The 13,549-nt window shown below is 47.4% G+C and overlaps 2 protein-coding genes across 2 annotated transcripts; both read left to right on the top strand.

The window, feature by feature from the left end:
• The first annotated feature begins 8,492 nt into the window (after positions 1 to 8,492).
• Positions 8,493 to 9,854, top strand: LOC142765984 (solute carrier family 22 member 7-like). The gene has a single exon (XM_075867792.1). It carries the CDS (start codon positions 8,528 to 8,530, stop codon positions 9,677 to 9,679), a length of 1,152 nt encoding a protein of 383 aa, XP_075723907.1. The 5' UTR covers positions 8,493 to 8,527; the 3' UTR covers positions 9,680 to 9,854.
• A 1,267-nt stretch (positions 9,855 to 11,121) lies between these two features.
• On the top strand, positions 11,122 to 13,114 carry LOC142765432 (solute carrier family 22 member 7-like). Its single transcript, XM_075866452.1, has one exon. The coding sequence runs from the start codon at positions 11,200 to 11,202 to the stop codon at positions 11,917 to 11,919; it is 720 nt and encodes a 239-aa protein (XP_075722567.1). The 5' UTR covers positions 11,122 to 11,199; the 3' UTR covers positions 11,920 to 13,114.
• The last annotated feature ends 435 nt before the right edge of the window (positions 13,115 to 13,549 follow it).

Here is a 13,549-nt window from a genome sequence, read left to right as displayed (position 1 = left end):
TCGTTGAACATTTCTTTCTAAAATCAACATGACGTAGGATTATCGCGTCCCTGTTATGCATGAGTTTATTTGGAGTACTCAACATCGTTGCCCACTTTTTCTAAACACACACTGATTAACAGGCTTTTTGCTCTCCCATGGTAGAGTACGAGGTACTCTAAATCGTTAAGAACTTTTTCCAAACACATTAACAGGAGAATGCGCCATTTACATTAGAATGCGCATATGAACGTACACAAGCCAGGACAACAGAAGCGTCGAACTAACAACTGAAAAGGCGCACAGCTGCGGCAAATTTAAAAGGCACAAAGCCTAATCTGCGCAGTCTAGGCAAGAGGCGATACTTATCAATCCGGTACACGTAGTGATCTACGTAACAGATCACTCACTGTTCAGACAGTAGATTTTTTTACGCAAGTTAACGGAAGGTTGGCTCACATGGGAAAACAACATCGACGTAAGTGACTTTTGTCTCGTGTCCGATTTGAAGGCCCAGTTTCTTAACACAAATATGTAGAAGACAAACACAGACAGAGCGTTTGAAATAACGAACACTTTAAATTGCTGACGACTAAATTTTCTTACAGCCGAGGCCATTCCCAGATACTGTGCGAGAAATTTGTCCCTGAATCGAGACAGGAGGGCGTATTGGGAGCGAGGGCGACCACTGGAGAGGCAAGCGCTGCTGTCGCTGTGACGTATTCAAAGACATCACGTGATGCGCCTATGCCGTCATCAGTGCAGTGCGCTTGCTTTGAAGCCCGAGTAAGTTCATTTGCGAACTTACAGTTTTGTTTATACGCTCGTTGCCACAGTACCGGATGCATTCGAGCGAGCCTTGTTTGAATGAGAACTTCCAAAACGCCACGGCACCGATTAACTTGACTGATAAAACTGAAATTGGTAAAACAACTCAGCATTTGTCCTCAGGCGTACAGCTTACTCAGCAGCCATTGTTCTTTTTGAGCGCCCATACATCCCCAAAGATTTCGCGTCTAAAATTGGATGTTCGGTCCAATTGGATGTTCGGTCATCACGTCCAATTTTTGTCCCCATTCACTCTATGGGCATGTCACCCTCTTCTACGTGGCTGCCAAGCATTCCACCACCGAGCCACGCCGGGTCTCGGAGCTGCTTAGCAAATAGACGCTAAATCTCGTGAAACCAGTTGAAACGTCGGTTTTTGTTGCATATGTACTCTTTTGACAGAGCCGTCTCGTCGGGTTAACGTCAATATTAGTCGGGCGTCATGCGCTGAAGTTGACTTATTTAGCAGTGTCCAGAGCTACCATACTCGCAAGCACCACGGAGTGCTTCATAGCAGCTTATCGCTTCTGGTGCTGCCAATACTCAAATTCCAGTTGGCATCTTTGCGAGAGTGCGAACGACTGGTTATATAAACATCTGCAACTGCTCAGCATATGTCTGTGCATGCAACATTTATTCATATATACAGCGTAATTTCAGTGTCACTCAATCGAAAAATTACAATACAGTCACCTTCCCTCCGCGTGCTTCGCATAAAATGCCCCGCCGCGGTGGTCTTGTGGCTAAGGTACTCGGCTGCTGACCCGCAGGTCGCGGGTTCGAATCCCGGCTGCGGCGGCTGCATTTCCGATGGAGGCGGAAATGTTGTAGGCCCGTGTGCTCAGATTTGGGTGCACGTTAAAGAACCCCAGGTGGTCAAAATTTCCGGAGCCCTCCACTACGGCGTCTCATAATCATATGGTGGTTTTAGGATGTTAAACCCCACAAATTTAATCTAATCTAATGCTTCGCATAACGTCTATTCCCAAGATACGTGCGAAGTGCCGATTTTTTTTGCATTAGCAAACATGAATCTTTACATCCGCAGATCCCATGGTCACTATATAGCACCAGAGTTGCATCTATAGTGACTTCCGTTGATGTCGGCGTAACATCGTCGCATATTTTTCTCGTTGAAAACTTTTTAATTTATTTACTCCACCCAATTTTTCGTCGTGTTTCCTCACGACATATAAGATGCCTTTCTCGATGTAATTGTAGAGTGGTGGAGTTTCAGTACAATCGTTAATGTTTTCCAGTGCGTACAGCACTGACTGTGGCTCATCACTTTTCTTCCCCCGAGATAAACTTGACTGTCGCAACGGAAGGCGCTCAGTACATGGAAGAGGCGCCACATTTTTTTGAATTCCCAGTGGCCAACAACTTTTCCAGCGTCCCACCAAATAGCACTAAATTATTGTGCCTCGTCTTGCTGTGGCGTGCACTGACAAACACTACTGATTCGTAGAATAAAAAAAGTGATACGGTGTTTTTTTTTTCAAATAATTTTCATGAATGGGGATATGTGACGACTATGATGTGCACTTTATTTTAAATAAAGCGTTTAACAGCTCTCACTTTCATCTGTGTCGACTACAGGGCAGAATTCTTAGGGATAGGCAGTCTGAAGAGCTTGAATCTCGTATTTTTTTTTAAGTGTGGATTATGTTAGGGGCCTGGGCTGTTGTATGCTGCTGTATATTGTCGTCAGCCGCAAAAGTATATCTAGCACAGCCAAATAGCACAATAAGCGCGCGCTCGCCCAAACGATAAGTCTTATTATTCTTGTTCTTCAAGCGCCCTGATGATGATATTAAGTGCAGATAACTTTAGTGAGCAAGGCTCTCGTATGCTGTCATCGATTGGTGTAACGCAGGCAAGATCACGTACAAGAGCAGAAAAAAATGAGCAAGCGAGAAATTTAGAAAGAAAAAAAGAGGGAAAGATATAAATAAGTCGAAATAAACAAGAAAACAAGACAGAAAAAAACTGGAAAAGAAGAGGGAGAAAAAAAGGAAAACTGAAAAGAAACAAAACATCATCCGCTTATGTGACTGCTGCTCGATTCCGCAGACGTACGCTTATGGAAGTCCTTAAAGCTTCAGCACTAACAAACTCTACAGAATATCGCCATTTATTATATCCCTGGCGAAGAGACTTTTGCCGCACTCGTAAACAAGAAGTAGCTATCACAAGGCTGCGTTGCCGGGTACCAAATCTAAGTTTCTATAAACACAGGTCTGCTCAGGCACCTTCGCCACTGTGCGCATTCTGTGATGAACTGGAAGCAATAGATCAGTTTTTTTTACCTGCAGGCGGTTTAACACATTAAGACAAACTCTTTTAGAAATACCTTTACGTGATATATCTATGGACTTATCTGTGCGTGTCATTTTGTCTTTTGGAGCACCCATTTCTGGTTTCTCTAATGCGACAGTATGCGCGGCCGTCCGGGACTATAATGATGAAGCTAATGGGTTGACTAATTAACCAGTTTCATTATCCTAACATACCATCATAATTATATACGTATAAAATCAGATTATTGCTCTATTCTAAGAATAAATTCGTTTATGTAAATATTTGTATGCATTGCATTAAGCACCACACTTTCCTAGGCTATCGGTAATCTTTCTGTTATACCTCCTTTATTTCAAATCTGAACAGTAATTTTTAAATCCACTCGATTCTTGGTCAATCCCCCATAGTGGGTATATGCGCCACTAACAATAGGTGAACAACAACGACTAAATCTGGCTGTCACGCTTAGGACTCCCTTCAGGCTTAGCACCACTACTCCGAAGCTGTTTTAATTGTGCCGTTGTAAAGCGTTGGACTATTTACAGTGATGGAGTCCGCAACTGTGCCCGCGGTGACAGCTTAGTGGTTAAGGTGCCGCGCCAACGGCATCCCTTCTGTCTCCATGTATTCGAAATTAGCAACGAAACCCTGATGCCTTAAAATGCTTTAGCTCAATGGCAGTTGTATGGTGGGGAGCATCGTTCTTTCTAGTATAATTTATATCGCCAGGTTACATTAGAAGATACAAAACTTCCACCAGCTCATCTTTGCGGACACTAATAAATCAGCGAACCTTGTGGTGTTCACTTTGTCAGGTGAGTCTTTCAGACCCGCTGTATCGCAGCTCTTTACTAAAAGCTCTTTGTTAAGCCTTGATGTGGTAGTACAGTTCTACAGCATCTGGACCATACCGCTCTTTTCACGGGTTTACACAGATGCCTTTGTCTGAGATGGTTCGGTGTGTTGTGTAACTGCTCTTTATTAAACACTCTTTGTTAAGCTTTGAGGTGGCATTATAGCCACCGCCTTTTATAACCACAAGGTTCCACGATACAGCGGTGTCACTGCAGTAACGTGCTATTCATTAGTTGGGCCGACCGATTCCTTCTTCCTTTTCAGTGGAAGTAATGTATAGTGGGGTTCATCCAATTTATGTGGCATATCCTCATAAATTGGAAGTAAAACTCAACCTTCTACCCACTCCCTCTGTTCCCTTGAACAGAGCTCTCTCAGCTGCGTAGTGGCTGTTGCTGTAAAAGGGAACGGAAGGTTGGTTACTTGGAGTCCGTCTTGTCTTGTCGTGGCTGCTGCTGTTTGTAAAGGATAGAGACCAGCGTTTTTCTATACGTTGAACAACTCGACGTTATGTACAGGAACTTATGTGCACATTTACAACACTTTCACCGTTGGAACCGTCGCATGTTGCCTCGGCAGAGCCGATAGTGCAGAGCACTCTTTGCTGTGACCAGAACGGCCGTGAGGAAACGGGATCCACGTTTTAACCCCTCGGTTGCCCCTCCCAATTCTCCTCACGGCTGACCAAAACAATTCAGTCCGTTTATTGGACAGAATAAACATATTTGTTGCCTTCCTCCCCTTTTGTTCTCCTATTCAAGCACTCGACCGCTCGGTCGGAGAGAGAGAGAGACGAAAGGACCAGCCTGCACACTACGTTCCGCGAACTGTGCAAACGCACACAATGGTGGCGCCGTTCGGCCGCAGGCCCATGCTATTACTGCGGGATGACTATGCTGTCCAGCGTGACAGCCGTCCCGCGTACTCTAATCCAGATGGATGGGTGTCTATACACTGTCCTCACGTCGCCCGCCGGCAATCGGCTGGCCGGGGAGCTGGTTGTTAAAAGCGGCTACCGACCGCGGTCTTCTTGCCAGACCGGGTGCCCTTACGCCGGGATTATCATCTCCCGAGAATCGGCGCTTTGGCAAGTGCGCCCTTTTGCGACAAAGAAGACACCCTCCCTCCTCCTGGCCTGCGACACCAGACCTTACATTGGATAAACCCGCTTATGATGATGATATAGCCACTTATGATGACAGTTTTCCGATAGGCCGCACATGTGTCTGTAGCACATACCTGTTTGTTGGGCCAAACTATTGCCTTCTTCAATTCGAGTGAACCAGTGGCTAGTAGTGGAACTCGACCAATTTCCGCTGAACGTACCCACTTATGTTTATGATAGTTTTCACTGGCGAACAACGAATGACCGGCTAAACAGCTTCAAGCTGTCAAAAACGAAATCAATGGAACACACAAGCGGCAAACAATAATACATGTGTGACACGAACCGGATGAACCCCATGTCACACCACTGGTCCACCTAAAATGAAGAGAACACAGAAGTGCAAAATACCAATTAGAATCGTGCCCTAAATGCCGAGCTCATGCGACTAGCCAGAGAAGGTCAAGCAAGGCACCGTAATGAATTCTTGAATAATCTTCCGCAGTTGGTATGCGCCTAGTTGATGAAAGCACAAACAAAACCAACAAAAAAATGTGTGCATGCTCAAATGGAAAAAAGCAATCCTCGACAGAAATTTGGGATTTAGTTTCAAAGTGCTTCGTTGGGTATGATTCAAAAGTCTGTGTCGCATCTGTGACGTGTGCTAAACAGTTTCACTCTCACCAACCTTCAAGGAATGGAATAGCTCCTCAAGTTCTTGAATTCATTTGGTTATGCATTCAGGCTATGGCTCTGCGAGTTTTTCTGGGGCTACCGCGTTGTTCATCAACAGCTGAGACAATTGCTATCGCAAATGACTACCCGCTCAAGACGCATATTGTAATGTAAATGCTCAGAGCACACGCGAGGCATATTAATCGCGCCTCTGCCCATCATCTAGCCTCACTGCCAGAAGACTGACCTCGTGCCTCATTTTGCCAGACAGTCTTGTCATATCGCACACGCATACCCACGGGATATACAACTCCGTCCAGAATTTCAACTCCCCCTTGGTGTATGAATCATCCACATGTTGAACTCACGGTTCCAAGCATACGGTCAAAAGCCCAGCTCTCGTCTCCAGCGCTTAAACAGCTTTCTCTTCTTTTGTTGTATGAGAAGTACAGTGAGCATGACCATTTATATACTCACGCTTCAACTAAAGTGGGTGGGTCTGCAGGGTCGGTGATCTTTCCTGCAACAGCGACAACGACGAAGACTCCGTTATCCACCCAGACGTCATTGATAGCTGCGGAACTTGCTGCTCTACGTAGCGCAGTTAGCTTTATTAAACACCAAGAAGTCAAGAAATGGAGCGTGTTCACGGACTCCAAGGCAGCACTACAGTGTTTGGTATTCGCCCTACGCCGGGGACCTCATGAAGAACTAGTGCTGGAAAATAGAGAGCTGCTCCACCACCTCTTCGACGAAGGACACGAAATCACGTTTCAGTGGTTTCCAAGTCACTGCGGCATATTGGGCAACGAACATGCCGATACAGCTGCTAGATTAGCACACAAAGATGGCGAAGAAGAATCTATCCCATATTCAAGGACCGATGCTACAATGAAAATCCGAAAAATTGCTAAAGAAGTTAAATTCCTGTGGAACGCTCAGTGCTTACGGCACACGCGACTGCATAGGTTGGACACGTCTTGTCGACTTCGGCCTCCGTCCGGACCCTCTCGACTCGAGACAACGGTGCTTTGCCGACTTTGGCTTGGTGTCATTTTCACCAAAGTTTTCGCCTTCCGAATCGGCATGAAAGACAGTGCTACTTGCGATCATTGCAACAGTGATGAAACAATAGAGCACGTTCTTTGTCACTGCCCTCGTTACAGCATGCAAATACGGCAGTCAGCTGCTGCGTTAGCTCGCCTTGATGACAGACCTTTGTCAGAACAGTCAGTGCTTGAAAGTCGACATAGTCTGTCTTCGCACAGAAAATCAGTGAAGGCGTTGTTGAACTTTTTGCGTGATAGTGGCCTATTACTGTATAGGCTATAGCACGCCAGCTCACATTTTTTTTTCTTTTTCGCACGTCTATTTCGCTCTTCGCTTTCTTTCCCTTCTTTCTTCCTCATTATCCTTTCGCTTAGTGCAGGGTAGCGAACCAGATGCTCCAATTTCTGGTCAACCTCCCTGCCTTTCCCTCATTGTGTGCCCCCTCTCTTGTAAATGTTTAATCAAAGCTACTGATCTCGCGCTGTATTATCAAATTCAATAAGAACTATTTATACTCATTCCACTTTCCTCGTGCCTATGGCACTCGACCCTTGATTCGGACGACATGGGTGCCATGCTGGCTGCGGCGCTCGCATTCTGATGGAGGCGAAACTCTAGAAGACACTCACTATGCGACGGCAGTGCGCTTTGAAGAAACCTTTTGGCTTTTTGATGTTATCTAGAGCCAACCACTATCGCGTCTCTCGTAATTAGACTCGCGTTGGAACGTTCAGTCCCACAAACCAAACTATTGTCCATTATGAATGCCGTCATAAGTCTTAGTACAAATAGGGATCTCTGAAATCATACTTCATATACTTGATTCTTGGCCAATTTACCTGAATGAGTATAAGTGCAGAGTTGTCAGTTTCGAATACAATGAGCTGATTTGGGCTTCTTTATTTGCCGAGTCACTTACAGAATTTTTCAGTCGCTCGCTACGTTTTTTTTTTGTTTTTCTGGCCAATTTGGTTGTTTTGTATAGCAATTATCGTGCCAACCAATAGCGTGTTTATCATTCACTTATAGCACGTCTGTCGGTGATTTTGAGCAGTTTAGCGTTGAATTGAACCACACCTATGTTATTGGGATCAACAACTAACGATAATCATGTGCATTCGACCGAATGGAGACCGCAGGGCTGATGAAAATATTAGAACGTAATTATGTGATTTTGTCGATAATACTACCTATTCTTGCTGTATAGAATAATAGAATTGATTTCTTCCCATTTCGCTTCGTACTCGAGGGACATTGTCCATTATAAACAAAATTTTACGCGAGAATGGCGAAATTCACTAAATGTTCGTTCATTTCAATCTGATTTGCCATATTGGCGCCGCTTTTTTGTGGCTACTTTGGTAATGATTATTTAATTGCTTTTTAGCTCAGTGGCATCTTGCAACTCTGAGTAGGTCTCAGGCAGTATAGCGTAGCCATGGGATAGCTAAACCCGCCCGTGCCACCCACACCGAATTTTTTTTCGCCCATAGCATACAGAGCAAATTATGACACTGGACCACATCTGCTCACACCGCCCCCACTTCACATCAAAGTAGTGCCCCCCCCACCGACTAATATTGCTGCCTACGACCCTGGTGTCAGAATCCATCAAACCATCATCATCATAAGCAGCAGACAAATTCGCTGGATGCTGTCCGTCACGCTGCACACGCTTGCGTGCACGGAAGCTCACGAGGCTCGCGTGAATTCACGCGGCTGCGGTATCTACTAATGTCAGATCCCCGACAAAGCCCTGACAACGCCGGCTCTCCGCAGCCTTCCTCACCGTCGATTACCCCCGATAACGTGCAAGAGAATAATGTTGGGGGCACGACTCCGGCCACCGAAACCACCACTGTGTTCTCATCACCAATGGACCAGATCCTCATCTTCGGCCACGGTCGCTTCCAGAAGCGCGTCTTGTTCTGCACCGCGCTGGCCTTCTTCGCGGCCGTCACGCACGTCAGGACGCCCGCGATCCTGGCCCGCCCCGTGGACCACTGGTGCAAGCCTCCGACCGACTACGCCTACATGACCGTCGGTGAGTGGAAGAATGCTAGCGTGCCGCTAGAGGCCGATGGCAAGACGCGCAGCGCGTGCCTCCGGTACGATCCACCGTTACCCTACTCGGAGGACATCGAAAACCGCACCGAGGTCCCTTGCGATGCCGGCTGGGACTACGACGTAGGCGCCGATTCGGGAGTGATCTCCATTGTGATTGAGTGGAACCTGGTATGCGGCCGCCGGTGGATCTTAGGCGTCCTGTTTGCAGTCTACTTGCTAGCAGGTGCCGTGGGAGCTTCGCTGGCCGGCGTCGCGGCCGACGCTATAGGTCGCCGTCCCGTGCTCTGCACGTGCATATTTCTCGTGATGTTCTCCGGCGTCTCGCTGGCCTTCGCTCGCACCGTACTAGCGTTCGCCGTCCTCCGCGTCCTGTTGTCCGCATCGGTGTCCAGCGTCCTGGTCACTTCCCTCGTGCTCCTCTTCGAGGTTACCGATACGCAGCACCGAGCTCTCTTCTGCAGCCTGGCCATGGCATCGCCATTTTTCACGGCGGCGCTGTACTTCGAGCTTGTCTACAGCCTCGAGCTCAGCTGGTACGCGTCCCAGATTGCCTTCATGGTCCCCACGGGCGTCCTTGTTCTGGCCGTGTACATGATGGACGAGTCCCCGTGCTGGCTTCTGGCCGTGTCGAACAAGAGGCGAGCAGTGCAGGTGCTGTCCTGGGCGGCGCGCGTGAACGAGGTGGACCCGGACGTGTTCAATGAGCGCCTGTCCGAGCTTAAGGCGGGGCTCAGGAAGCAGCGGGAACCGCAGCAAGCATCGACTCCAACTGATGTCTCATCTCCCGAGCGAGGTACTCCTTGGAGATCAAGGGCATAGAGTAATGATCGCCCTGATCGCGCATAGTAGGCGATGTCGAGATGTCACGAGAGGAGGGTGTGAAATTTCCGAAAATAAGTAAAACAGCAAAATTAAAGATGCACTGACGCCAATTTTCAACGCTCAGTGGCACGTCCGAGCAGAAGATGGGTGATTGAAAAAAAAAACATCGCAAAGGCGCGCAAACATATTCCAAATTTCAGTGTATACTGGGTGGGCGTCATAGTTTTTGTTTTTTTTTGGAAAAGCAAAAGCTTTCTGACAAAACTCAAGTTATTTTCTATTTTACGGGACGCGAAAGCATCGACGGGTAACAGAAATCTTGGCCACAGCCGGTCTCATAAGCGGGCGTCTGACGGTCGTGAATCTGAGTGGATGAAACGCAACCTTTCCTTGGCCAAGAACACTGTTTTTGCACATGCAGTCAACAGCATAATATACATGAAGGCGTCTATTGCCCAGGCGAAGCTTTGCACTCGGTTAATTTTATCCTCGTATAACTCGAACACAACTTATCGGTAATGGCATTAGTGGGAAACAAAATATTTCACGACGCACCACTGTCTTCTTCTCTACCTGCTCGATGAATACAGATCACCTTACGAACTCGTGCTCGCTCTCAAGTTTTGATGTGAACTTGCTGCAACCGCACGACACCATCGTTGTTCACCGGGGAACAAAAAAAATGTGAAATGACAGCAGGAGACCAGAAAACTGAAAACAGCAAAGAACGAAAATTCTGCACGATGTAAGTTTCCTAATAACAATGCGAACAATCTTGAACATAATATTTATATATTTTCATGTTATGTTTTTCTTTATGCTACGCAGTATATAAAAGTTAGTGTTCGTGGACTATACATGCAGAAGCATAGTAAAAAATGGTGTACTTAGGCTTCGTGGCCTTGGCTGTGATGCCACAAAAAGTTGGCGCCGAGTATAATTCTGGTGACTTCATGCAGCAGTCTAGGTGCCTTATGTACCAAAACGCAAACACAACTTCTACCTGTTTAACTTCCCAGTTTCTTCTTTTTATTTATTGCTCTCTCTTTTAGCACATCATTTCAGAGTGATTTTTTTTTAGTTGAAAGCTGAAGAAGAATTGAGACGAGAAAGATATGGCTAGAGTTGACGAAAATTCTGACTGTTGAACGGCCTTTATTTTTACTGTAGTAAAGTTGCACTCGGATATGATATCTATATATCCATTCAATCGCAACAGCGAACCACTACCTCCTCCTGACGTCAAGAGTGCCGTCCTCTTGACGTTTTATTCCATTCGGAATTAGACACAGGAAAATATCTAAACATCCAATTGACAAGACACGTATCGAAAGTCGCGGATCAAGGAACAATATGCCGGTATTTTGCGGTAGTGCGCATGGCATTTTGTTTTGCGAATGAGTCATCCGTAGTATTCGCTTGGAAGATACTTTTTTTTTTCGCACAGGAGCCATAGCTACTTTTCGAGAGTGCCACCTGCGAGTCGTTTTGATTCTGCAATCGCAGAGGTGCACGCCATGGACCTGGTCATCGACCAACGACTGCGCAAGCGAACAGCCGTAATGCTCGGCTGCTGGTTCCTCAGCTACGCCGTCTTCAACCTCACGACGCTGCGGGTATTTCACACCAACAGGTACGCTCGCCTCGTCCTCCCCGCCCTCAAGCTGACCGGGGTCCTGCTCGGCGTGCCCATCATCATGCGCGCTGGCCGGCGCCGTACCTTGGGCTTCAGCATGGGCGCCCTGTCCCTGCTGTCGCTCGCCCAGGCACTCATCCACGTGCTGCGCACTCCCGACCACCTGCTCGCCGGCGTCGTTGTCTCCTCGATGCTCGTCTTCGACATGTGCCTCATCGCCCTGTACCTCTTCTCGGCCGAGCTGTACCCGACCGTGGTGCGGGTGACGGGGCTCGCCTTCGGCTACGCCTCCGGCCGTCTCGGCACGCTCGTGTCCGCCTTCGTCGCCGACATCAACCAGGCCGGACTCAAGGGAGCAGCTTACGGCGTGGTAGCCGCGCTGCAGCTGTACTTGGCCGTGATGGCGATGGGGCTGCCGGAGACCACTCGGCTGCAGCCGGCCAACACGATGCGTGACATGGAGGCCAGTCGGTGGGCCTTGCGCGAGCCCCTCAGAGTGGCGAGGGGCACCACGAAGGGGAACGTCAAACGGAAGCGTTATCGAGGTCCCAACCGTGAGCGAAGCGACTCGCCGCGCGCGAGCGGAAAGGCGACCCGCTGACGTCGTGCGGCTGCTTCTGAGCGCCATTTGTTTTGACGTCTCTTGAAGAACTTAACTTTTTCTACTCCTTTGTACCGTAACTTGACCTCTTCCTTTAATGTAGATACGCACGATTATATTTCTCACCGAGCCTATCACATCTTTAAAGACGCCCATGTTGTCATTAAAAGTTAGGCTTGCTATTATCGCAATTTGCTGCTGATAATGATGCAACGCCAGGTCCGGCTGTCCAGCAACGGCTATGCTATTGAGGTAAATATGCGAAAGCTTGCGTACATACGAAAATCGTTTTCTCTGCGTGCGTGAGACGTATGTGTAATGAAATCGCGGCAGTTCCGGCGCATTGTGGGAATTGGAAGTCATGTAAAGCATGCAGCGCTTTACACACTTTATGCGAAGTCTCCAAAAATGAACCACCGTCTTATGGGCACACGCATGTTCATAAGGGGGGGGGGGAATCGGTGGTGTTGTCGCCCCTCCCCCTAGTCGCCTAAAATGGCGGGGGGGCACAAAGTCCGCGCCTTGCGATGAACCTTCGCCCTCCCTCAAGGGAAGTGCGCACGTGGGTGCACACCTGTGGTTGGGAGTGCATATGACTGCAGCAGGTTGGGACATTAACCACTATCGGGCCTCCTGCGTACGTCACGCATCTTCCCTACAATGAAGCTTATACTTTCATGCAAAGGCCCAATGTATGGGGATATCCGCGCCAGGACAGCGTAAACTATTTATTTTTGCTATCCAGGATAGATATATACATCGTGAATCACCATTGACACATACACGCACTTCTGGCCCTCTCATGGTCGTCCCCTTAGCTCGGTACATACTAAAGCTAGCATCAGAAGACATGAATGTATGGGAACAGGATTAAAGAAACATGACGTAGTACCGTGACATGCCTGTGGTGCGCCAGATAAAACTATTTCTCTTGGACACCAATAGCACATGCCCGCTTGCAACGGCCTGTGGAATGCGGGTTTGCTCAGCAAAGTCAATATCAGCCCACACAGGGCAATACAAAGTCTTTCTAAATCTTAGCGGAACGCAACGGTAGCACTAAGGAACCCGTGTCATAGTAAATCTGTTAACAGCATCGTTGTCGGTGAGCTAAACGCCCCGATGCATGCAAGGAGTATAAATTAATATTCGCAGCTCGCACAAAGTGGTGTCAGGATAAACTTAAAGCTAAGATTGTGGCCATCCTAGCTTCTGTTGACTTCTACAAGCTCGACTAAGTTCTTGCTATAGGTTTGGCTAGGCATTCCAACGTTTGGCAATGTGTAGCGTAGAACTGTCTTGCATTGTGAAGTGTCGTCATGGCTACGGTGATATTAACGAATAATTGGTTTGTTCATAATTATTTGGTTTTAATTAGATATACCTCAGTCAGCATAGACATAATTATTGAAATATAATAGCCATGCTCCTAATTACTATTATCTTGATGAACGTGTTCTTAATTGTGATGCCATAACTTGTATGGTAGTAACCAGCAAGGTTTTAATTGCTAAACCCATAACCCGGCACGCTGCCTGAACAATGCGCTAGAATGTTAGAAGTCGATCGTGATGTTAATAGTTGCTTGTTCTGTCAGCTGCACGGTCTAACCTAGCGCTGAAGCAGTTAA

Source organism: Rhipicephalus microplus, chromosome 6, assembly GCF_043290135.1.
Source record: "Rhipicephalus microplus isolate Deutch F79 chromosome 6, USDA_Rmic, whole genome shotgun sequence".
Classification (NCBI taxonomy): domain Eukaryota; kingdom Metazoa; phylum Arthropoda; class Arachnida; order Ixodida; family Ixodidae; genus Rhipicephalus; species Rhipicephalus microplus.
The sequence above is the reverse complement of the archived record's forward strand: the minus strand, read 5'-3'. Positions and strand labels throughout refer to the sequence as shown.